We start from the raw sequence: 27,470 nt of genomic DNA on the forward strand, positions 1-27,470 counted from the left end.
ATAAAGGGTGTTAGTCCTTATGGTACCACTGGACGTCTTGTTTGGTTTTGCTGTGATAGACTGGCATGGCTACTCCTCTGGAAACCTGATGCGAAAAAGTCAATGCCGTCCATATTTTTATTAATCTTAGAAATTGTCTATCACGTTCACCTGATGCACAACTAAGATACTGCCTAGTACTCACTGTAAACCTAACCTACCATCCTCTCTCAAAACATAAATGTGAGTGCAATGGAAAGAAATGGAAAAGCAAGCATATCTGTAGCTAAGGCATGCGCACACAGACAGAATGATCGAAACAAACTTTTTCTTAGGCCAAAAGGCAGCTTCATCAAGAACTGATGTCATTATCATTGCACAATGTTCTTTAACTGGCTGGTGGGAAGGGAGTGCTTAGACAGAAGTGGGCACACCCTTCTTCCTGTAATCCTGTCCTCAATCTTTTGAAGGTGGAGGCCAAATTCATCACCTCTATGGCCTGGTCACAATTCAGGTCTAGAGCTTCTTCATAGTTAAGCCTGCTATTGAGCACTCATGGCTGAAAAATCTCTTCCTTGTTTTCCCCCAGAAAACAAACGATACCACCAACTGCGCCGCTTTCCCTTTGTCTTCCTAATAGTGTTAAGAACCCAAATTAAAAATAAAATGTTTGTATCCATGTCCATAATTAGCACATTAGCTCCTAATGACTGCTACACTGTTTGCTTTAAAGATGTACACCTACTGTGCCTTTCAGTTGTTTCCTTCTGGTTATAAAAAGCTCTCCCATACAGACATTATATGTTTACATATTATGTATATACACACAGAGAGACACACACACATATCTATAACAGATTTCTTTCTACTGACATGCTGGGTAAGTAACAGTCTTACGGACAGCTAAATTGACTGATAATGGAGAGCTGTCAGGTTATTTTCTCTCTCATTAAAGTCTTTATTTTGTGCTCCATAAAACACACACACACAAATTCAGTGGTTCAACCATCATCTATTGAAAAAAACCTCAAAGCAAACAGCAGAATTTGAGCGCAGAAGGGTATCACACCCACCCACACAACACCTACCTCGTTTGCAGTAAGAAATGCATTATTTGCTTCTGCCATGTTCATGTAGCTGTTGTTGTTGCCAAACTGAAAGGAAAAATAGGAACCAAAGTTTTAACATAGGAACAGCATGTTATGAATGCACAGAAGGTTTTGAACAGCGACAGTCTGGCCTTAGTAGTGGAAGGACAAATAAATCCCCAAATTCCATCAACAGTCTCTAATGCTAGTATAATAACATTGTTCATAATATTATATTGCCAGGGTCTTGGCTACGCTTACATTTAAGACAGACCATGTGCTATCAGAATTTTAATAAATAATACTTGAATATGGGTGATGGAGAAGGCAACCAGGGGCTTTTCACCAACTCACCAACTTGCAGACCTAGAAAGATGGCCACCAATGAACACCCCGGACAGGGCAGTGGGTCACTTTCTAGAAACGCTGTGCCTTTTTTTAAAACAAAAAGAATTCCAAAAATTCAGCGGATGTTGTACAGGAAGATCACAACTGCCTTGTTGGATCACACCAACAAGGAAAGGGGGCCTGAATAACAGACTGATATACATCCTTACAGTGTGATTCTTTAATTGGAATGTCTTTCACAAAGAGTGGGTTGGTGTCTTATCATTTGGCAGGAGCTGAAGGAATTCACGTACTTATGTACTTCACAGTACAAATTATGAAGCTCCCATACAGCCAAAATTCAAGGTAAAGTGCATCTCCTCCTGTGTGTCTTTCACTCGTTAGCTCCTGATACAAGAAATGGCTTCTTAGAAATACCAACGAATTTGAAATTCTTTCGATGGCATTCGATCTGCCAAGATACACTCACCCTTGCCAGCTACCCTCCCACCCACCCCCACCCCCAGATGCTGCCATTTTCAAGGAATAAAAACGGATGGGTAAACCAAACTTCAGCAGTCCTTTCTTGAAGAATAGAGGACTACTTTCCTCGACATTCACTCACTCTACACAGATTCATATTCAGTGACTGGATCTTACCCTTGCTGTACAGAAGCCAAGTTCCCCGTGATCCCTAGAAGGACCTCATCCTATACTCAAAGTTGCCCAAGGTAAAGATCTTCATTGTTGAGAGGACGAGATACAACCTGGGCAAATTTCAGACTCATTGAACTAACATTACAGAAATCTGTTCCACTATTGTTTGATGTAATGGTTAAAAACAGCAGGACTCTAATCTGGAGAGCCAGGTTTGATTCCCCACTCCTCCGCTTGAAGCCAGCTGGGTGACCTTGGGTCAGTCACAGCTCTCTCAGAGCTCTTTCAGCTTCACCCACCTCACAGGGTGATTGTCGTGAGGATAATAATAACAAACTTTGTAAACCGTTCTGAGTGGGCATTAAGTTGTCCTGAAGGGTGGTATATAAATCGAATGTTATTATTATGTTGTTATTGTTGTTGGTGCTTCCCTCCAGTACCTTTCTACTGATGCAAGCATCTCTTGTGCTGGCAGAAGCCTTCTTGAGCAACAACAAGGAAAGCAACAACAATAGTGAAACAGAAAGATGGGCTCCAACCCCTTAGACTAGATAGCCATACCATGATGACACAACGGAGTAATGGGGAAAACAACTGCATGAATCCACCCCAAATGCCTTCTATCTTGATGCCCAAGGGGAAAAACAAGAGAATTTAGATTCTGGAAACAAAAGTTGGAGTTCATGGGAAGATGACAGCCTGCAGTTTTTACTTAACAAAGAAGCCTGCAAGGACTGGATGATCATAGGGGCAGCAGCAAATTAATTTCAAAGTAGTTCCCAAATGTGAATCCCTTCCAAGTCATTCCTTGGAGTGCTCTTTGACCCAGGATTAATGAGTCAAAGATTCCAGAGCGCTGGAGAAGGAGGAGGGCACACAGGACTGATGAGATGCCATAGATAGGTGAACTTTCTGCTTCTACCCAAGAGTATCAAGAGTCAAGGGTAGCCACCCACATCTTACGACCTCATATCGAAAAACCTGAGTTAACTGACAGGTAGAACTCTTAACATATAGCCAAATATACATTGCTTAATCCCTGATCAGGATAAGAAGACAGAGACCTCAAACCAAGGAAGCATGTAGGTGAACAAAGAGAATCTCCATCTTCCGGATGCCTGAAAAGGAAGAATAACAAGGCTACAATGCTATGGAGTTAAACCATACCAAGAACATTTCAGCAGAGCCAGTTTGGTGTAGTGGTTAAGAGCGCGGGACTCTAATCTGGAGAGCCAGGTTTGATTCCCCACGCCTCCACTTGAAGCCACCTGGGTGACCTTGGGCTAGTCACAGTTCTCTGGAGCTCTCTCAGCCCCACCCACCTCATAGGGTGATTATTATTGTGGGCAGGGCTTTTTTTCTGGGAAAAGAGGTGGTGGAACTCAGTAGATTGACCTCGGAGAAAATGGTCACATGGCTGGTGGCCCCGGCCCCCGATCTCCAGACAGAGGGGAGTTTAGATTGCCCTCTGTACTGCTCGGTGGCATGGAGGGCAATCTAAACTCCCCTCTGTCTGGAGATCAGGGGGTGGGGCCACCAGCCATGTGACCATTTTCAAAAGGTTCCAGAACTCCATTCCACCGCGTTCCCGCTGAAAAAAGCCCTGAATGTGGGGATAATAATGACATACTTTGTAAACCACTCTGAGTGGGCATTAAGTTGTCCTGAAGACCAGTATATAAATTGAATGCTATCATCGTAATCATCTAATTTACAGTAAGTCACTTTGAGTAACAGGTCAAGTATAAATATTTCAATAATAACTATAAATTTAAAAATAATGATTAATGCTAAAGACAGGTGGGTAGCTGGTCTGCAACAGAACAAGATTCGAGTCCAGTGGCATCTTACAGGCCATGATGAGTTTCAGGGTATAAGCTTTGAAGAGTCAATGTGCCCTTTGTCTGACAAAAGGAGCTTCGACTCTTGAAACTTATACCGTGGAAATCTTGTTGGTCATTAAGGTGCTGCTGGATTTGAATCTATTATTGGACCAGTAGTATTCAAATTCTATTTATTTTTGATGCAAACATGGAATCTACAACTGTGATGTTGCTAGCTGGAACACCTGTCTATCCCAGAACAGCCCATACCTACCACAATGGCCCTCCATGCACTTGATCAGAGATCTCATCAGCACTTGCTGTGCGAATTCCTTTAAAGGGAGATGTTGATTATTTATACTTGGGATCTTTTGCATGCATGTGAAACACGCAACTCACCATGAAGCTATGGCCTACATGACGGAATTCAGTCTTCATAAAAATTCCAGTAAGAGCCAGTTTGGTATAGTGGTTAAGAGTGGCAGGACACTAACCTGGAAAGCTGGGTTTGATTTCCCACTCCTCTGCTTGAAGCCAGTTGGGTGACCTTGGGTCAGTCACAGCTTCTAGGAGCTCTCTCAGCCCCACCCACCTCACAAGGTGATTGTTGTTATGGGGATAATAATGACATACTTTGTAAACTGCTCCGAGTGGGTGTTGAGTTGGCCTGAACGGCGGTATATAAATCGACTATTGTTATTAATGTTGTTGCTAAGAAGAGGATGTTGTTGTGATGGAGAACCAACTCCTGGTTCAAATATTTAGCTGTCATAGCATGAAGATTGACTAGCAATCTCTCATGTTATTTTGAGGGGGTTAATCCTGCCACTGCAGCAACAAGTTGTTAAGTTACAGCGGCCAGATCATGCAATCAGCATTACTGAAGGGGGCAAATTTTTGCTGTTCTTTCATCTTGTGTGTGTGTGTGGAGCCCTCAAGTCACAGTTAACCCCTGGCGAGGCAAGAGACTCACAGAGGTGGTTTGCCATTGCCTGCCTCTGCAACCCTGCTCTTTGCTGGAGGTCTCCCATCCAATTATTAACCAAGGCTGACCCGGTTTAGTTTCTGATATCTAATGAGATCAGGCTCACCTGGGCTATCCAGGTCAGGGCTCTTTCATCTTAGCAGTAAAAAAGAGTGAGAGTTCAGTAGCACCTATAGGACTAACAAGATTTGTGGTAGGGTATGAGCTTTCATGAGTCACAGCTCACTATATATATCTAGTGAGCTATAATAATAGCTCACTATATATATAATAATAAATGAGGATATAGAAAGAAAAGAGGGATTATATAACATAGTTGTATAAATCAGAGATAGCAATATACGACAGAATATATAAACCACAAAGTATTTCTCCCCACCATCCTCTTACTTTCTTATATTAAATTACATTTATATTCAACATTTTATAGTCAACATTTTAAATTACAAATTTGGTGACTAACCCATTTTACTGATAATTGTTCTTAGTTTTTCTTAATTTTCAGATACATAATCCAAAAAAGCTTTCCATTTTCCCTGAAATCCCAGGGTTAGCCTACTATGTATATAAGATGTTAATTTTGCCATTGGCACATATTCATATATAGTTTATACATCCATTCGGTCAAATCTTAATTTTATGGTGCCTGCTGAATGCCTGGACCAGGGCAAGGTTAAGCTGCCAGTTTTAGGTTAGGACATTTCTGGAGATTTTTGGGGTGGAAACTGGAAACAGTGCAGGATAATGCCACAGAGTCATCCACAGCAGCCATTTTCTCCAGGGGAACTGATCTCCAACTTGGGAAATTCCTGGAGATCTGGGGGGTGAAACCTGGAGAAAGTGGGGTTTGGGGAGGGAAAGGACCTTGGTATGGCATAATTTCATAGAGCCCCTCCCCTCAAAGTAGCCATTTTCTCCAGGTGAACTGAACTCTGTGGCCTGGAGACCAGTTGTAATTCCGGGAGACCCCAGCCACCACCTGGAGGCTGGCAACGCTAGCCAGTACTCGCTGCAAACAGCCAGCCTGTCTCAGGCAATGTCTGAGGAGATTTATATTTTCACAAGTAAATATGATAAAAGGTATAAAATGTCACTGATGCATTCCATTTTTCAAAGCACCTACACGCCACCATCTGAGGTAATGTATTCCCTCCCCCCAATCTAGACTTCATGGTGACTTTTAACACACAATCTTATTCCTCATTCCTGAGATGCGAGACTGACACGAGAGACTTTTTCGTGTCACCGAACTGAGAATAAAGTCAGATTTACATGAGGAACACTAATGGGTCTTAAAAGAGCTATTCTATCATACACTAGCAAAAAAAAAAGTTACTTTAAGGGAGAAAAGACAGCTGAAATTGAGCAACTATCAGCATGGACTTCTAACACCTTTGAGGGCACATCAACAGACATGCAGAAAAAGTAACTCTAGCAACGTAACTTATTTCTCTAAGAAACTTCGCTTTTTTTCTTAAAAAATAGCAAGATGCTAGCCCTTAATGCCACGAACCACGAACTTTCATGAAGCTGCCCCGGTTCACGAACCAGTTTGTTTTGGTTTGCAAAAATGTCACTTCCAGGCCAGCAAATCACCACTTCCGAGTCAGCAGAAGGTCACTTTTCGGTCAGCATAAGGTCTGCAGAAAGCCCAACCCCCGTTGCCTAGGAAACTGATTGATTGGCACTAGACTGTCTGCAGAGACGAACCAAAAAACGAACCAAATGAACTGTCCTAAAGTTCATGGCGGCTCATCAGAAACCGTCTCTAATGAACTGCTGGTTTGTGAACCACAAACCGGCCTCGTTTATGACAAACTTTGGTTTGTATTTTGGTTCGTGCCCATCTCTAGAAGGAAGTCATAGGATCCAACACCACGTTCTTCTTGAACCAGAGCTCTCCAGAAATTAAACAAAGGAACTATATCAGATTGCCAATACGTTAGTGCTAGGATTGCCAAGAGGCCTGGAGAAAAAAATCCTGTCCCTTTAATAGTGGCTTAATATGAGGAAATGGACAACTGAAGCTTTTCGTGGCATGGAGGTAAATAACATCACCTGGTAAAAACATCTCCATAAGTGTCTATTAAAGGGACAAGACATATTCTCCAGACAGTTTGCAACCCTAGTTTCTTATAAGCATCTCATCGTCTGAATTTCCCCTATATTAGGGTTTGGAATCACCCAATTTTCTTTCCACTGCAGCACTAATATAGAGGAAATTCAAACGATGAGACTCTTATTGTTGCAATGGAAAGAAAATTGGGCGATTCCAAACCCCAATATAGGAGAAGTTCAGACGATGAGACTGTTATAAGAATCCTTAGACTCCCAGTCACAGCTAAAGAAAATAAGCCAGTTAACTTAAAAAAGGATTTAAAAATGACCTTCGATCAGGGATGGACTGGCCACCTGAAGTTCACAGGGGGCCACTGCCCTGGAAAGCTGTTGGCAACTAGAAACAAACGGATCCAAGCCCCAGTAATACTGCAGGGGCCAGACTGGCTTGCTCCGGGGCCATTTTAACTTCCGGCCATTGATTGAAATAAGAACTGGGCTTCGGAATTGTTCTCAGAATGGCTAGTCTGTGAATGTAATTACTGCAGAATCTGCAGCTAATCAGCTGCGAATTGTATCCATTAATTAGCATCGGCCCTAGAGAAATGAGGAAAAATCAGTAACAAAGTTAACACTGAAATACGTGAACGCCTGCTGAAAGGGGAGTCTCTCGGCATCGGAAGTCTAGCAGGTGGCTCCGATGGCCCAAGGAACTTAAAACCTCTCACCGGAAGGAGGGATCAGGAATTACAAAGCACTTCTTGCATATCTTTAGTATCTATATCAAGGCTTATTATTAATGGCTTTTAATTTGGTGAATTACTGATGATCAATTGGGAACTTTAATAAATCATTTAAGTAGAACGAAGAGTTCTTCCACCCATGCACCCACCCCAATCAAGTAAAATATTTAATTTGGGACAGTTCCGAAAGTTCTGGGACACACCACCTCTTTTGCCTCAATCCCCCATTTGCTGTTCCTATTTCTACAACACCCATTTCCTTGGGGGGGGGGTTTCACATGGGAGACAAAACTAGGATTGCCAGCCTCAAGGTGGTGGCTGGAGAACTCCTGGAATTGCAACTGATCTCCAGGCAATGGAGTTCAGTTCCCCTGGAGAAAATGACTGCTTTGGAGGGTGGACTCTATTGCTTTATATCCTGCTGAGACCCCACTCCTTCTCAAATCCCACCCTTTCCAGGCCCCACCCCCAAAATTTCCAGGAATGTCCCAACCCAAAGGTGGCAACCCTAACATCAAATCACTCAAGTTATTTAAGAATTGTGGGCAGCTTTGGAAGGAAGGTGATACTGATGTCACAGTGAACAACGGATGCTATGATCCAAAAGAGTCAAATGATTCATTATTATCCACATAAAAGAAAGTGCTAAATACCTTTGCACTTTGTTTTTGCATAGGCCTTCAAATTGTTTAAAGTAGCCAAACTTACCCCCTTACGATTCTACCGCTTCACTCACCTACATGAGTAGACCAGCTTATATGTATACTTCAATCATCACACGCAGGAAGCTCACCGCATAAAGCCATGAGCATCTTCACTCACTTCAGCAAAGGAGTGAAGATCCACACATGCATCGGATCGACAGATCTACACATCTTCTGTTTGCAAAGAGAGGGGCTGTGGCTCAAGTGCACCTGCTTTGTTTCGCCAGGTGGCAGGTGTTGAGGAATACCTTTCCCTGTTTGAGGCCCCAGAGAGCTACTGCCAATCAAAGACAATACTGTACGAGAAACACCACCACTCTGGCCTCCAAATAAAGCAGTGTCACCTGTTCAAATGCATAGCTGCTCTAAGGAATGAGGGAATGACTCCCCCTGTGTGCATTAAAGCGGACACGGAACTCTGTGCCAGACAAATGGAGTCTCACTACGCATCGTATATATGTATTTTTGCTGTTTGCTAGATTACCTTTCAGCTCCTGCCTGCTTACCACACTGAAAAGGAAGAATAAAACAACTGGTTCAGATATTACATAAAAAGAATATAGCCTTCATTGAAAAGGACAACAGGTTGCAAGGGGGTAGATTTTATTAACCTAAGTAAATCTGGGTGCAAGAATCATCAATGAGGGGTACAATTTTTGAAGGTGCCCCCTGCAAACAAGTAAAATTGGCAATTGCCAGTTCACACACATTCTCCATGGTGGCACCAACATTGTGGAAAAGTCTACTTGAGCCTATTAGGTCCCCGTGCCTTTATCGTTTTGCAAAATATACAAAACGGACTTGTTCCGGAAGGCGTTCTTGTAGAACAAGCAAAGCTGTGGTGTAATGTTTCAGTTCAGGAGGTGACTTTTATTAGGGATAATGTCTTTCCTAAACTGACTGTTTTGTTTTCTGAAACAGATTTGTATGCTAAACTGATTGTCTCGTTACCTTAAACAGACAGGTTTCGGACATGTTATTCTGTTTTTTTTAACACCATTCTGCAATCGCAGCCAATTGGATTATTTTCTCTTCCTAGGAGTCTTCGTTGTTAGATTCAAATGTTATCATATTTTGTAATCTGCTTACTGATTGACTGAAGCCCAGCGAGAAAGGTGGACTAAAAAACAACAATAATAGACCTCACGAGCAGATGTTGGAAAAGACGTTTCTCTCCCTGAGCCCTTGGAGAGCTATTGCCCAAACATAACTACGTATCAAGTTTCCTGGCAGGGAAATGATAATAATCTGTCTGCTTGATAATTAAGTTAACTGGGGAGGGCCCACACCTCAAGCGGTGGAGAACTTCCTTTGCATGCTGAAGTTCCCAGGTTCAGTTCCCGGCATCTCCTGTTAAAGGATCTTAAACAGCAGGGAACGGGAAAGACCTTTCTTTGGCTGAGACCTGGAGAGCTGCTTCCAGTCAAAGCAAAATCAAAAAGAGTCCAGTAGCACCTTTAAGACTAACCAACTTTATTGTAGCATAAGCTTTCGAGAATCACAGTTCTCTTTGTCAGATGCATGGAGGGCAAGAACAAATTGGTCAGATATATAGGTGGAGAGGGGAGGGTGGAGTAGATGCAAACAGTAGCTTCTGATATAGAGATCAGTTTGCTTCTGTTAAGGAAGTCAGTTACTTCTGATAATGAGATAACCATTCATAGTCTCTATTCAATCCCAGCTTGACTGAGTCAAATTTACATATGAATTCCAATTCAGCAGCTTCCCGTTGGATTTTGTTTTTGAAAGGTTTCTGTTGAACTACAGTGACCTTTAAGTCCTTGATGGAATGTCCTGGTAGATTGAAGTGTTCTCCCACTGGTTTCTGGATGTTGCCATTTTTAATGTCAGATTTGTGTCCAGTTATTCTTTTGTGCAGAGGTTGGCTGGTTTGTCCAATGTACAGAGCAGATGGACATTGTTGGCACATGAGGGCATATATCACATTGGAGGATGATCAAATAGAGTCCAGTAGCACCTTTAAGACTAACCAACTTTATTGTAGCATAAGCAGGCAATGTTGAGCCAGATGGACCAACATTCTGACTGAGGGCCAAGCTACAAGTGACAAATGATACTTGAACGGCAAGTGGATCGAGTGGAGCGCAAGTGGAGGGCAAGTGAACAGGGAGGAATACGCTTGCTATTCAAGTGTCATTCGTCACTTGTAGCTTGGCCCTCAGTACAATGCAGATTCAGGGAACCTAGCCCTGCCTGTCCACTAATGACCCCCCCCCCCCAGTTTTAAACAAATTGGACCAGAGGATCCAATTCTACATGCCCCTGAACAAGCTGCCCCCCTCCATTCTCCCTTGTTCCATATTTGGGGAGGGGGAATCCAAGACTTTCTCCAAGAATCAGGAAGCCTTAGCCAAACACACAACAGCAACCAATGTCCAAAATCCTCCCAATGCAAAGAGAACCCACAAAGCATAATAAAACCAATGTCAAACCAGTGAATCTCAGCAGAACAAAGCAGAAGCCAGGGACACTGTTACAAGCCCAACAGAACCAGTGTCACTCACAGATGTCAGGCAGAACCCAGGACCGATGCAATCCCCCAAAATATCAACATCAACCATCAAACCAGAGAATTGCAGCATCCAACCTGGCAAGATGGTAACACCTTGGCAGCAGCCAGATATATCTATGGAATACGGCACAGACATTTACACAGTAATGCTGTCTCCTTCTCCCCTACCCCTGTTGCATGGGAAGCCTGCAAGTGTGGGGGGACAAGCTGCTGCAACATTTAAAATGAGATTCCCAGATATTACCCATTATATCCAGATTATTCGGGAATGTAAATACAGGTTTACCCAAATATACCCAAATAAGATGGATATATCTAGATATACCTGAATAGTACTGAAAAGGTATTTTTTGGTTATACATTCGTCTCGGGAATACCAAATCACACACCCCTAGCGCAAAGGAGACATAACAATCCCAAAAGGTGTAATTACAGACTAGAATTAAATTGCTTCACAGGTTTAGCTATTGTATCTTAATAATTCCACCAGAAAATATCTCCACTATATTTGTGAAGGTTTGACTATGTAGACTGACACAATTCTCTGGCAAATATAATGTCTGATAAGGGCCTGAATTAACTATTTGTGTTTTGTTTTGTTTTAAAATCCATCAAGTTCACAGCCTCTCTGACTGAATGAAATGCCAAATTAAATTAATGGAGAATGCTAAGTCTAGCTTGTTGGTGGGGAGCTGCGTAGAAAGTGGGACAGCTCAGACAATAAATGGTCTGTAATTAGAAACGAGAAGCTGGACTAATGCTACTTCAACAAGATTATTCCAAAACAGCCACATCATACACTAACATTTTCCCTGGCACCACAACATGAAAAGAAACATAAGAAATGGGAGTTGTGTTTCAACTGAGGACCCTACTACATGCAGTGGGCTTGCCAAAAAAAAAAAAAAATTAATACGCTCTCTTTATAAAACGATAATTTCTTTCATGCATTTCTTTGTAATATAGTCATTTACCAATTGTTACGGCCATTCTAACAAAACACTGCAGATGGTGTTCCTAATCAGTCCCTCCACTGATCTATGAGCTCTAGGGTCTGGAAGAACTGCTTTCGGCCTCCTGATTACAAATCTTTGACCAGAGTGTCTTTTCCAAATGCAGTGGCCCGTTTTCAAAAGAAACTGGGATCACTTCGCTCAATATGATGTCCAAGAGAAGGAAAATAGCAGTGGGTGAAATATGCGCAATACATTTCTTCAAGGTTCTATTGAAATAGTAAAAATAGTGAGATTTACGACGCAATGGTTGCAATGGGTTTAGATTCAAATAGCTTTGTACAAGATTCGACTGTTAATGACAAAAGCCAACTGCAAATCCATACCGGCCTTAGAATTCAAGGACAACATTTTCCAGATAAAACACAGTTTTTAGTTGATGAGCTCAGGGAGTCAGCTTACTAATTCTGTATCTGAAGTAAACTATCCTACAAAAAGGGCTTGGTCAGTCTAAAATGAGCACATGATCCACTGAAAACAACCAGACTAAGAGTCTCTCTACACGAGACATCTTACACGAGGAGGCTCAAGTGTAGGGAGAGGCAATGTTAGCCGGGAAGCATAGTTTAAAAAGACAGAGCCAGCAGAGATCACTGCTCAGAGGGTTTGTTAATTTCATCTTCACTTCTCCAAAGGCTCTGTCAATTTCACCCCACATTCCCTGAGGCAAAGATGAAATTAACAAACCCTCTGAGGAGCAATCTCTGCCGGCTCAATCTTTTTAAACTACACATCTCAGCGAACATTGCGTCTTCCTACACTTGAGCGTCCCTGTGTAACATGTCTCATGTAGAAAGACTCTGTTACAACTAACATGTTCCAAAAGTTTCAATGGGACTTTGTCATAACTTACATCACCTAGTTTAGGATCTACATCTTTTCTAAGTTTATTCCAATATGTTTGAACTTTGAAAAATACTGAACCACCACCCAAAATAAGAAGGCCTAATTTTTCCACTACTGTCTACATATTTCCTCAGAATTTTTTCCTCACAATTGCTACAAGGGTAAGAGGGGAGAAATCAAGAGATATCAACATATTGAGAGGTTTGGGGTGGAGGGTAGGATTCATGTGTGGTATGTTATACAGCAGGATATGCTTCAAGAATAATTTTAAGATCACAAACTCAACTGTATTTCGACAAAGTTATATTTCAGCACTGACAACTACAAAACAGATTTAAAAGTGATTGAAGAATGAAGGCAATTTCAAAATCAACCTATTTCATGAAAAGGATATCACTACCAAAAACCACATTTACCTTGTTTATGTATTGAATACTAGTTTGCGGGGTCAGCTTAAAGGCAAGGGCTCCAGTGCAGGAGAAAAATACACAAACAACTTTGTTGGAGAAAAAACAGGCCACAACTTTATTGGTTACAGAAGAAAAGGAGTGTTGGCTACGTAGGGCATGGATCCCAACATTGGGTGACCCGCCTGCCAGCCGATGACCCACTCATCCCCTCAGCCTGCCTGCTGAAGGGGGGACACCATGGGATGACGGTTGAGGGATCCACACTGGGGGAAGCCTCTGTGTGGGTTCCCCGTCACCTGGAAGCAGGCATGCCCTGGCAGCCCCCCGAGCTGGGCTTGCCGCTGTCATGCCTGGTCCAAGACCCCTTATGGGGATCCCCATCTATGGGGAAACAGTGCCTGTAGGCCCTGTTTTCCCCCATGGGATCGGTGCCCAACATCCAAACCGCCAACCCCAAGTTGTGACAAACCCTAGATAAAGAGACTGTTCCAAGGAGTCTCATTTTGCCATGAAAGGTATATACCAATATGTTTGAAACTAACAATGTCAACTAACCCTATGCCAATACAAAACCAATCCTTAAATAGAACATTATAACTGCTGAGACATGAAAAAACTGAACAAGAGTAGAGGGTGGGCGGGGATCACTGCTCCAGAGCCAACTGGAAGGCTCAGGCGCCAGCCCCAGCTAAGTAGAAAGTGGGAGGACTTGAGGGAAAACTTCCTCCCTCAGGTCCAGCAACGGCTCCCACTTTCAAACACCCAGCCAGCTACTCTGATTGGCTGGGTGGGTGATGTAAACCGCACAGCTCAATTTAGAGCTGCGTGAAGCTAAAGCCGGGGCCGGAAAGGGGAAGATGTTCCTGCTCGTCCGTTCCCTCGCGAGTCCCGCAAATGCTGGGCCCCGGTAAGTTGGGGCCGGGGGCTTACCAGTATAACCCAAACAGAGTTACACCCTTCTCAACCCACCAACTGCAATCAATCTAGAAAGATGTAACACTGTTTAGAATTACACTGGTTATCAACAAGCTTTGTTAGCAGTTCAATTACTATTGTGGCATTATTTATTTATCAAATTTATGTCACTTACATGTTGTATTTACAACTATCCAATGTAAGAGCAGCCTCACAGGACCAGACTAGTTTCATCTAGTCCAGGGGTCCCCACCATGGTACCTGCCAGAATCTTTACTGGTGCCCACCACACACTTTCAGAAAATCAGTACAGCCAAGTGGGACTTCTGCCTAGACGAGCTTCTGATTGGCTATTGGAAATCTGTCAGATACTGACAGGTAAGTGTTCCTTAGCTAGCTCAATATGTATACTTATGTTGCATCTGCAATATTTCTTTAAAATATGTTCATTTTTAAAAAGCATTCTGTTTCATAGAACTGCTGCCTGCTGAAGAGGTGCCATCAGAGTTATGCCCAACCTAACTCCTCCCGAAGCAGCCATTTTGTGGTTGTATCCCCCACTCTGTGTCAGAATTCCAAAGGTGCCTGCAGGCTGAAAAAGGTTGGGCCCCCTTATCTAGTTCAGCTTCATCTTTATCACAGCAGCCCAAGTGAGCCCACTAACAGGGCAAGAATACACCAGGCCTTCCTTATTATCCCCAATCTAAGCATGCGTGTCTATAAATAAGACTCAAGTTTGTGTTTTATGCAAAATGTTCGTGTTCCATGTCCATCTCACAGGAGACAAATATACGTGTATGCAATTTGCGCTTGTAAACTAAGAGAGCTTGTAAACTGAGAACTTTCATGGATGGCACAGCTTCCCACAAACAAAAGCATCCAGAGTAAAGTAGATAATCTCTGCTATTGCTATTAAACCACACTATACAACCATTCACATTGTGTAGCTGTCCTAGGTTTCTTAGCCTCCCTTGAAAGGAAACAGTGAAGAAATGTATTTATTTATTAAACTACAAGTAACCAGATCTGTTGCATGATAACAAATTCTTCTGGACTAGACTTGTTAGTCTGTTACAGCAAACATATTAAGGAGGTGGACTCTTGCGGCGCATAAAAGATCAACAAATTCTATTCTAGCAGAAGCTTCTGAGGAACAGAACTCAATTCATGAGATAGTCCACAGAAGCTTAAACTAGAATAACATTTGTGTGTCTTTAAGGAGACTCAAGACTCCTGCACCCCCACCACAGCTGCAAGGTGAATATATAAAACCAAAGCGCCCCTCAGATGTACAATGCAAGACTATGAACCCTAACGTAAGTTGTACCGAACACTTAACATGTATACTTTTTTTAAAAAAAAAGATGAAATCGGTATGATTTGGTCATTTCTCAAACTGGATTGTTGCCAGTAGCTTAACACAGGGTTGGTTATACTAGCTACATAAACGGTAGAAGGCCAGGTTCAATGGCAAACCATCTCTGATAGTTTCTTTCCATGAAAACCCCACCAGGGGTTACCATAAGTCAACTCTGACTTGAGGGCACCACACACACACTCACACAGCAAGTTCTCTACCGCAGATAAGAACTGGAAGTCAGGTGGTATACCTCAAGGGGCTGTTTTTTTCTCCAGGAGCTCCAGCTGCCGACCCTTCATGAAGACACATCACCTAGCTCCCGTTGAGGATTATCTTTTGAATTTCTTCATTTGTCTCTCATACACACACGTTTCTGCAAAGTCTACTGTTACTACTGTTATAAAGATTGGGAATAGTTTCCTTTTAACATTGACATTTATATTCTTTTCCATTATCTTCAAAACCTTCTTCCAGTAAGGATATTAATCAGATCTCAGATTACACAGATATATAAAGAGCGCACACATTATTAGATATAGATAGACAGCCAAAGAGTTGAATTTAAGTTTCTTAGCGCATACGACAGCATATTCTTGCAATTGCAAGGAATGGTTTTATACCACTCTATCTTGAGATTACTGTAATATTTTCTCCCATGAATTTCAAGCAATATGATTATACTGCAATTGGTCTATAAGTAGCTTTTCTTAGACTCTCATATCAAATTTCGCTCACTTAAACGAAAATTGTGAATTTCAATCTGGAACATTATTTGGCTCAATTACACAGTATCAAATTATTCCCAGTTATAAATGTAAAAAAAAAATTAATATAGAAAGGGTGAAGCTCATGTAGGTATTTATAATAATCATAATGAAAGATTAGTCAAGACATTTTCAGGCTAAACACAGTAGATGAATGTACTTACAAGTGCCTGGATTCTCCGATATATTTCTCCATACCATTCCACTCCTCTTGAAGAGGATAGCATCTGCAGAGGACTTTGCAAGCATAACTGCTAGCTATATAATGAACATATCAGAAAGATCTCGTATTTCCTGGAGCTTCCTGGCCAAGGTATTCCCTGAACAGATAGCAAGAATGGAGAATGTCTTTTTTGCAAAATGGGCCTTTAAGTAAGTAGCAGAACCTTCATATATGAGAACGGCTCATTATTTGGTTTCTCCTGCACTCAGCATAAGAGGATTTTCCCTGGTATTCAATGTGCATGATTTCCTGCAAACTAGAAAAGGAAGAGGAAAGAGACTAGGGTTACAAACTCCGGGGGTGGGGGTGGGTGCGTGAGAGTTCTCCTAGAATTACAACTGATCTCAGCAGGATATTAGTTCAGTGGCAACTTAGAGACCCACAAAATTTTCAGAGAGTAAGCTTGAGAGAGTCAGAGCACTCTTCTTCAGACACCATCACTGACTCTCAAAAGCTTACACTCTGAAAATCTTGCTGGTCTCTAAGGTGCCACTGGACTAAAATCCTGCTGTTCTACTGCAGACCAAAACGGCTACCCACCTAAACTGATCTCCAGACTACAGAAATGAGTTCCCCTGGAGAAAATGGCAGTTTCGGACAGTGGACTCTATGGCATCACGTCCATGCTGAACACCTTCCTCCCCTCCACAAACTCTACCTTCCACAGGCACTTCCCCCAAATCTCCAGGAATTTTCCTAACCAGCGCTAGTGTTCCTAGAGAAGACTCAAAATTCCTTAGCATTTATCAGATAAAACTTCCTCTAAGGGATACAACTTTCAAGTGTGAGTCACCAGCAGTAGTGTAGCATGGGTTTAGAGTGCCTGGGGCAATTCCCAAGCACCACATGCGCGTGCGCTTGGACTGCATGATGATGTCACTTCCAGTGACGTCATCGTGCAGGGTGCAGGAGCACTCCTGCAATTCGGGCCGCTCACCTCCCCGCCCCCATTAGGCTGCCCTCCACAGGAGCTGCTGCCGCTGGCAGCTCGGCATGCTCCTCAGCTGCAGGATGGCCACCCTATTGGTGCAGCAGGCGGCCAGGGCACCACAAGTGGCCTCCCGCGGAGTGCAGGCTGTCCTTGGCGCAGCACCCTGTGGCAGCCCCCCCCCAAAATTATGCACCCAGGGTGACCACCCCTCTTGCCCCCCCATGCTACGCCACTGGTCACCAGCAACTTTAGCATAGGCTTCCTGCCAAGCATTGGTTTAAGAATATTTCTTCCGTTTATTTCTCTGTTTACAATTGAAGTCATGTTAAAAATTCCTGACTCCCAAATTTGCTGTATATCCTCCCATATCATTTCTATGAACCTGCTTCCCAATTAAGGCAGGCACCTGGGACCCTACTGTGTGTACCATCACCTTTTGAATTTAAATGGGTAATAATAAGGGACAAGGCCTTCATCTATTGTGTCACCACAATATTCCCCACAGCAGTTCACAGAGCATATAATCTTTTACATTTCAGGTGCCAGGTAAAAATTAGTTGCTGGGATTTTCCACCCAAACATTCAGTTAACTGTGGTTTTACTGGTGCCCTCTTTTGGAGATTTAGCTGATTTTATTGACTACTTGCTCAGAAAACAATTTCAGTACTGAATTTTGTCTGCTTTTACTGATATTTTATTATTGTTGTTTATTTTTAGTGGATGTTTAACGTACTATTATACTTTATTGCAACCTTATCCTAAGCTGCTTCAAATGTTCTTTTTGGAAAATTTAGCTAACAAGTATGACAAGCTATCCACTTTCTAAATAGCATTACCGTTTTGAGACCCCTCACAAAACAATTCGGATAGGCTGATAAGCATTTTTAAATGTATTAAAATGTATTAAATGACCTATATGATTTTGCAGATGTTTTGAAGCATTTCGTTCCTGTACATCAACAATAAAACCAGTATGAAGTCTCTAAATATTCTATTACATTGTAAGCTTTGATTTTTTTAACTTCACCAAGGTTAAGTTCTGATCATTAATTCCTTCTTTGCAAAGCCTTGCTAGCTTTCTCTTGCACAAAACAGCACCTGCTGTGGTAGGTGACAAAAGCTTATGGATTTTCATTTCACAGGTTAATCAAAGTCACAGGAAGATATTCCCAAATTTCCTTGCTTTGCATATACAGAATGGTCACTGGATCTCTTCAGATGCAATACTAAATCCTCAATTTGGGATTATATGATTGAGCTTCATTTTTCTCACCCTCCCTTCTCTTTGCCATCAAGTCACAGCCAACTTACAGTGACCCTGTAGGGTTTTCAAGGTAAGAGACATTCAGAGGTGGTTTGCCATTGCATGCCTTTACATAGCAACTCTGGACTTCCTTGGTGATCTTCCATCTAAGTACTAACCAAGGCCTATCCTGCTTAGCTTCTGAGTGGGGTTTCCAGTATCCCACTGAGGGTGGGGGATCCCTGCACCCACCCTTCACCCCCCATCCCCACTCAACTGGCTGGGGGGCAACATACCTCCCAGAGTACACTCTCAGGACCGAATCGAGGCCAAATCAGCCCGAATCAGGCCCAAATCAGCTCAGATTGGCCAGCTGCAGAGCGCAGCAGCACTCCCGCGCTCTGCAGTGGCCTGATCCTGACCAAATCGGGGCTGAATCAGATTGGGACTTCTGCAGAGCACAGCATCACTCCTGTGTTCCACAGTGACTTGTGCAGGTCTTTTTTCCTCCATTCCAGCCCAGCAAAACAGTCAGTGATGTACCACAATAGAGTGGACAGTAGGTGCTGATAAGCTATTCTAAAGTTTCTTTCAAGTTCATGTCCAAGTAGGGCATGTGAGCATCAGCATCGATATACAAGGGTTGGACCGCAAATTCATTCATTCATTCATTCATTCATTCATTCATTCATTCATTCATTCATTCATTCATTCATTCATTCATTCATTTATAGTACACCTTTCTCACTGAGATCCAAGGTGGATTACACAGTGGAATACAACACAATCAACAACTAGGACAGTCATTGAACAAAGTACAATAAGGAATAACGTAGGATATTCAGTGAGCAGATACAATAAGGTATGGTCACAGATCATTTGACAGCCTAGCACAGAGATAAAATCATTCTGAAACAAAGCATAACTAATTAACATGGCAAGTTTAGCAACGTAGAAGCACTCTAGTAGGAGCATATCTACAGTGCCCAGTAGCACATAGTCCCTGTCTCTACCATGGCATCTCTCTGACCTATTTCTTAGGACACAGCTCTATAGTCTGGGTAGAAAGCTATCCTGAATAATCCACTTTTGCATAGTTTGCAGAAAGCAAGGAGAGCGGGAGCTTTCCTGTCCTCCTCAGGCAGATCATTCCGTAAGAGAAAGCACGAGTGCGGGCAACCATTGATTTTGCCCAACTGCATGATAGTATCTGCAGAAGGCCCTGTTCAGATGAGCAAAGCTGTTGTGGTAGTACATAGGCAGAAAGGTGTTTGAACAGATATACCCTTGACCAAAGAACAGTACACTCCTTCTATCTGGGATGGTTGTCCTCTTCTACCAAGTGTGCAGCTTCAGGAGGGACGCACATGGAGCAGAGAGGGAAGAAGGGGACACCTGTCTAGCCAGCCAGGTCAGCCAAATCAACCCTGGTGATCAATGAGGTGACAGATGTCACATCCAGATTGCTCTCACATCCATGGTTGCACAGATACGAGAGATCTGATAATATCATTTCAACTTATGCAAAAACTAACTCATAACTTTGGCTACTTCTTCTTCTTCTTCTTCATCATCATCATCATCATCATCAAAAAGAGTCCAGCAGCACCTTTAAGACTAACCAATTTTATTGTAGCATAAGCTTTCGAGAATCAAGTTCTCTTCGTCAGATGCATGATACAGAGACTGGTCAAATATATTTGACCAGTCTCTGTATCATGCATCTGACGAAGAGAACTTGATTCTCGAAAGCTTATGCTACAATAAAATCGGTTAGTCTTAAAGGTGCTACTGGACTCTTTTTGATTTTGCTACCACAGACTAACACGGCTAACTCCTCTGCATCTATCATCATCATCATCATCATCACTATCATTTCAAAGAATTAGTCTACAAAAACCAAATAAATGTTATTACATATAAACATTTATAATGAGAAATTGATTATTTAACAAAATATAAAGCTTATAGTTTACTTGTGCTGAAAAGGTTACATCTTTAAACAAATAATTGTATGCATGCTACAGTCTGATAATTATTTGGCATTGTGAATCGGAGGACAAGAACGGTGATCTGTTTTTGGTGAACTGACCTAGATTTCCACCATGAGAGTTGACAAGAAGGATGGTTTCATTGGGAGTATATCACTATTTGAGAGAAAGTCGAGAAACGGGAACCATTTTTCATTAAATTTAGTTGTTTTGGGGTAAATGTCTGCAGTTTGAAGTCTGTCCATTATTTTCTCCATTATAAACTGATCCCATATTTTGGTGTACCAAGTGGTCAAATCTGAGGGCTTCTGGGATTTCCATTTAGTCACCACCACTAAAAGTGTATTAATTCTTGCCTGATTTGAGGAAGAGAATAAGGATGCCATTGATCTAGAAAAAGGATTTTAGGTTTCAATGGAATATCATAGCCAGTTATTTGTTTGGTATGTTCCAAAACCTTCTTCCAAAATTCTTTGGTAACTTCGGCTACTTTTGACATGGCATCATGGACTATTTATTGATCATAATCACCAATAAAAGTGGATGGATTGTGGCTCAGTGGCAGAACATCTGCTTGGCACGCAGAAGGTCCCAGGTTCAATCCCTGGCATCTTCAGCTAAACAAAGGGTAGGTGGTAGATGATACGAAGGATACTCACCTGAGACTTTGGAGAGCTGGTGCTAATCTAAGTAGACAATATTGACCTTGACGGACCTATGGACTGATTCAGTATAAAACTGCTTCATGTGTTTACCAACTAATCAGGAAACACAAGATACAATACACAACTAGAAGGACAATTTAAGTGTCCCCTGCATTCCAACTTTTATGTTTGTTTGAGAAGACAACTTTCAGTATTTATTAACTACTAACTGTCTTTTATTTTATCTGCCGCATATCTCCTTCCTACTAACGTCTGGCTTGGGGGGAGGTGGGCTCTCTGCAGTCATGAACCTTGGAAATCAGAGCCATATCAATAACATTAACAGCCATTTCTCCACACAGTTCCCGTTCTCCTTAGTGTCCCACTGTGAACACTTTCCTTCCGAGCCCAGCTTGTAGCGACAAAAACTGTAATTCAGATTCTGTAACAGACTTCTTTCTGTCAGGTTCTCAGTATCAGTATTTTATAAGCAGAATTTTGGATACCTGGAAAATTCCAAAGATGCAAGAGAAACTGACATTGTTTGAAATCTAATTTTGTATAAATAACAAAACAAAAACCCCACCAGCATCTGAAGATACCGGTCATAAGCATAAGACTTCCACGATTAACAGAAGGAATGTGAAATTACCAACATAACTGAGGCAAAGTAACGGGAAAGAGGTCTTCTAGTACCTCTTCAGCACCAGTCTTTCCCCCATCCACCACCAACAGAGTCTAAAAGGTATGATTACTGGTATGGCTTTCATGCCCGTAAGTGGACCCAGAAAGTATACAGGCTTCCATTCAAATGGTTCAACCTCATATTATATTTACAACAGCACAAAGGCAACATTCAGCCCTTAGGGAAATGTAGATTATGGCTGAAGTGTGCCACCAAAAGACATTACATATATCGAAACTAGAGTTCCCAACACTGCCTCGGAAAATTGTAGGAGATTTGGAGGGGGGAGTGCCTGAAGAGGGCAGAGTTGGGGACAATCTGATGTCACTTCCTTGCAATGCTGTAGGCTGCCTCTCTCTGCACTAGGAAATTCCTAGAGCATTATTAGGCGGAGGCCATGTTTAATCTTGCTCCTCAGTTACTCAGGGGTGGAAAACTGGGTCTGGGTGCTGGAAATTCCCCACCACAGGCAGGTAAATGGGAGGTTTAATTCAGACCAGTATGACATAGGACTGCCGTTCCCTCAGTGGGGACAGAGGATCCCCTGCTCCTACCCTCCACCCCCGCCACCACTCACCTGGGGAGAAAGGCAGGGGAATAGGCGTCCAGGGTGCACTCCCAGGACAGCATGACGACATCACTCCCAGGACTAATGTTATCACACCACATCAGGAATGCTCCTGTACTTCATACTGGGATGATTTGGGCTCCAAATCGGCCTGGTGTAAAGTGCATGAATACTCCCGGGTCTACGCAATGACATCACTTCCTGTAAGTGATGTCATTGCACAGGCCCAGGAGCATGAAGAGCAAACTGAAAGTGAGTGCTGGGTCCCCCCTCCCACTGGGAGGATAACGAGCCCCAGAAACTCTAATATGAGAACAATCTCAGAAGCCATGCTTCCCCTGCCGGCAAAAGAGACGACCTCCTAATCGAGCAATATGACACTCTCAGGACACTCTCAAACTCTGCAGCTTTTCATGGGGAATTAAAATCAAGACCACCATTATACCTCTTTGGAATACTAATGACAAGTCCAACTCTTAAACTCCAAGTTATTCCAGTGTGCCTTTGCGATCTAATATTCTTTTGTGAGGCAGAACAAATTGCTGTGTATTTTTATCTACCTGCAATTTTTATGTTATTCGCAAGATTTTACAGGCTGAGGTTGAGAGACTAGAGTATTTTTTAGCTATTTGTATTAGGCTGTTTTATTGTGATTTTACTGAATATTATACTTTGGTACTGTTTTTAATTCTTGTAATGGTTGTGAACTGTTTTGAGATCTTAACTAAATTCAACAACAACAACACTCAATTTATATACTGCCCTTCAGGACAACTTAAGAGTGGTTTACAAAGTATGTTATTATTATCCCCACAGCAGACACACTGTGAGGTAGGTGGGGCTGAGAGAGCTCTGAGAGAGCTGTGACTGGCCCAAGGTCACCCAGCTGGCTTCAAGCAGAGGAGCGGGGAATAAAACCCAGCTCTCTGGAGTCCTGCCATCTTAACATCAAACTGGCTTTCTTCTGAAGACAAGTGGTATTAAAACTGAATAAATAAATAACATAAATAAATCAGTTACGTGTCCCTCCAATCCAACAGTCTTCTCATCCTGGCAGCCCCAGTGCTTAGCAAAGTCAGTTACAAATAACCACTCAGTGGCTTGGGATATATGGTTGCCAACTCCAACTTGGGAACTGGGAGCAGTGCCTGGAGAAGGCAGAGCTGAGGAAGGGGACAGAGCTCAGTGGGGATGTAATGCCATATAAACAGCAAGATTGCAAAGCTGATGCCTTAAAATATAATGTTGCAGCTGATAGGGAAAAGGCTGTAAAATGGCTAAAATCTCTGCAGAGAGCCCTGGATCCCATTTGATATTTTAAAGTTTATTTTTATTTTATTATTTTATTTATTTCAAATTTCTATTCCACCCTCCCTACGAGCGGGATCAGGGCAGATAACAACATATTAAAATACAATAAAAATTCATCTACATTAAAACATCATTAAAACAGCAGCGTATTTCTATTGATACACATTTCAAACAGGATGGTGGACAGCCTTCCCAGGGAGGGTTAAGATTTTATACACCCCTTTTTTCAGCCTCAGCCATATGCCTGGCGGAACAACTCTGTCTTGCAGGCCCGGTGGAAGGATAATGGGTCCTGCCAGGCCCTGATCTCAGCAGACAGTGTGTTCCACCAAGTGGGAGACAGGACCGAAAAGGCCCTGGCTCTAGTTGAGGCTGGGCAGGCCTCCTTGGGGCCAAGGACCACCAACAGCTGTTTGTCCCCTGATCGGAGTGTCCTCCAGGGAATATATGGGGAGAGACAGCCCCATAGATATGCTGGTCCTAGTCAGCACAAGGCCTTATAGGTCAATACCAGAACCTTGAATCTGATTCAGTACTCCACTGGCAACCAATGCAGTTCACGTAAGATCAGTCTTATATGCACCTTATTTGGCACTCTCGTAATAACACATGCCGCTGCATTTTGTACCAGCTGTAATCTCCAAGTCAGGCTCAAAGGCAGCCCTGCGTAGAGCAAGTTACAGTAATCTAGCCTAGAGATGACCATTGCTTGGATCACTGTAGTTAAGTCACAGGTTGACAGGTAAGGGACAAGTTGCCTGGTCTGCCGCAGATGGAAAAAAGAGGACCTGACAACCGCTGTGACCTGTGCCTCCATTTTCAGGGAGGCATCCAAGATCACCCCCAGGCTCTTAACCCTTGAAACTGGCACTAACGGTGCCCCATTGAGGGCCGGGAGCTGGAGTCCCGAACCTAATCCCCCGTGGCTCAAGTACAGGACCTCTGTCTTCATCAGGTTCAGTTTCAGCCGACTCTGCTTCAACCAACCAGTCACAGCTGCAAAAGCATGTTCCAGGACATCTGGGACTGAGTCGGGCCGGCCATCCATCATCAGATACAACTGGGTGTCATCTGCATATTGATGACACCCAAGCCTGAAACTTTGCAACAACTGGGCAAGGGGGTGCAAATAGATGTTAAACAATAATGGGGAGAGTATTGCTCCCTGTGGGACCCCACACACCAAAGGGTGGCGGGATGACAATTTCTCCCCAAGTGCCACCTTCTGTCCCCGATCATGGAGATAAGAGACAAGCCACTCCAAGGCAGTCCCTCGTATCCCCACATTGGTGAGGTGGTGAGTCAAAAGATCATAATTGACTATCAAATGCTGCCAACAGATCCAATAATATCAGCGGCGCTGAGTCACCTTGATCCAGATGTCTACGAAGATCGTCTGTGAGAGCGACCAGCAACGTCTCCGTCCCATGTCCCAAACGGAACCCGGACTGGAAGGGGTCTAGGGCTGAGACGTCCTTCAGGAAGCCCTGCAGCTGTTCCACCACCGCCTGCTCAATCACCTTTCCCAAAAACGGGAGGTTCGAAACCGGGCGGTAATTGATCAGGTCAGTGAGGTCCAGCAATGGTTTCTTCAAAAGAGGCTTCACCACAGCTTCCTTTAATGGCCCAGGAAAACCCCCAGAGCCTAAGGATAGGTTAATAATGGCCGCCAGCGAGGACCTTCAGCACTGGCCTTTACCAGCCACGATGGGCATGGGTCCAATGGACATGTGGTGGGCCTAACTGATTGCAGGTTCCTGTCAATCTCCTCCCCAAAGAGTGGACTGAAATGATCAAATATTGGCCCTGAAGATAGGCAAGGGGTCTCTAGCTCATTCACTGAATCAACTGTGCCTGGCAAGTCACGACGGAGAGACAAGATTTTATCAGCAAAAAACTCCCAAAAGCCTCACAGCTAATATCCGAATTCAAAATTTGACGGCCTCCCTCTGCTAAGGAGACCAATGAGTGAACCACATTAAACAATTTTGCCGGGCATGAGCTAGCTGATCCGATTGAGGCTGCATAAAACTCTTTCTTCACAGCCTTCGCCACCACCTCATAGGCTTTCATAAACGTCCTATAAGATGATCTTGCCTCTTCGTCCCGAGATCATCGCCACACTCGCTCAAGCCGCCTTAGCTCTCACTTCTTCCATCGGAGCTCCTCAGTATACCAGTGAGCCCATCTTGCACGGGGGGCAAAGAGGGCGATGGGGGGCAATTTCGTCAATGGCTTCAGAGAGTCGGCACTGCCAGTCCTCCACCAGCTCATCTAACAAACCGCTGTGGAGCACTGGATCCCGCAAAGCGTTCTGGAACCCAATCGGGTCCATAAGACTCCACGGGCAAGCATAAATCAGCTCACTGCCCTTGCGAGGGGGGGTGGTATCCCCAGCCGAGCCTTCAGGACTGAGTGGTCTGACCATGGCATCAGTTCTACTACTTCCAGATCCACATTCAACCCCATCCCGAAGATCAAACCTGCTTGATGTGTAGGGGTTGATACAAATTGGGAGAGCCCCAGTGCTGCCATGGAAGACACCAGGTCTGCATCCTACACACAGGAGGCATCATTGACATGGATTTTGAAGTCCCCCAGCACCATCAGTCTGAAGTACTCCAAGGCCCACTCTGCTACCACCTCTAGCAGGCGCGACAGAGTATCTTCTGGTGCTCTAGGCGGTCGGTACACCAGACAGATAGCCAAACTCTCCTCGGCACCCCACACCAGTCCTACACATTCCTTCTGTGCTTCTTGTACGTTTTAGATCAGTTCACCTGGAGAACATGGCAGCTTTGGAGGGCAGTATGGGGCCAGAACTGATAAAAACGCCCATGCAGAAAAGACAACTTGTCCATTAGCAAGAATCCAATACAGAGTGGAAGAAATGCTGAAACAGAGCATAAGCAATTCTAGAGCTGACATTAGACCACATGAAGTACAGGCAGCTCATAGGAGTACATAGTTAAAGCAACAGATAATATGTAAGGCAACATAGTGGTGAAGTCTAAGGTCTCTAATTCATTAGCGGAGCATCTGAGACTCCCTCCCTACAATACAGCCCTCCTATCTGAGTAAAAAAGCCTTTTTGAATAATTTGTTTTGCAACGTTTGTGGAAAGCCAGGAGAGTGGAGGGTCTCCTGACCTCCTCAACCAGGCCGTTTCACAGGGTAGGGGCCACCACAGAGAAAGCCTGTGTACGGGCTGCAGTTGATTTTGCCCATGTGCAGGGTGGCACCTACAGGAGACCCTGTTCAGCTGAGCGAAGCTGCCATGGAGGGACATAAGGAGGGAGATGGTCTTCATTCTAAAACCAGAATCAATGCTACTGACAGTGGAGTGTGGAATATGGCTGGAGAGAGGAGTACAGTAAGACCAACCCTGGAGTTAAGGGAGTCCAGTAGGCAAGATGACAAAAATCCACGTCAAGATGGAAATGACTTCCACATCCTTAGCTACAAAGGTCACAACAAAGAGTATTAGAGAGACTGATTTCTTGCGGCTTCCAGGCAGAGAACCGTAAGGGGCCCCATGACAGTGTGTCACACATTCAACATCACTGTTTGCTAGAATTTTTTTTTTAAACGCTACCAGACAGATCTTAATATGGAGTACTTCAAGTGATACTGTCAGAGGTAGGATTAGCGTGTAACAAGCAGAATTAA

At 43.3% G+C, this 27,470-nt stretch overlaps 1 protein-coding gene across 1 annotated transcript in view; it reads right to left on the reverse strand.

Moving 5' to 3' along the window:
* The window catches only part of TOX3 (TOX high mobility group box family member 3), a 122,247-nt gene that overhangs the window by 34,985 nt on the left and 59,792 nt on the right, over positions 1-27,470 (reverse strand). Inside the window, exon 2 of the mRNA XM_055000598.1 lies at positions 1,068-1,133. Coding sequence (XP_054856573.1) covers positions 1,068-1,133 — 66 coding nt within the window. The remainder of the gene's footprint in view (positions 1-1,067; positions 1,134-27,470) is intronic.

This window comes from Eublepharis macularius, chromosome 16, assembly GCF_028583425.1.
Source record: "Eublepharis macularius isolate TG4126 chromosome 16, MPM_Emac_v1.0, whole genome shotgun sequence".
In the NCBI taxonomy this organism is placed as follows: domain Eukaryota; kingdom Metazoa; phylum Chordata; class Lepidosauria; order Squamata; family Eublepharidae; genus Eublepharis; species Eublepharis macularius.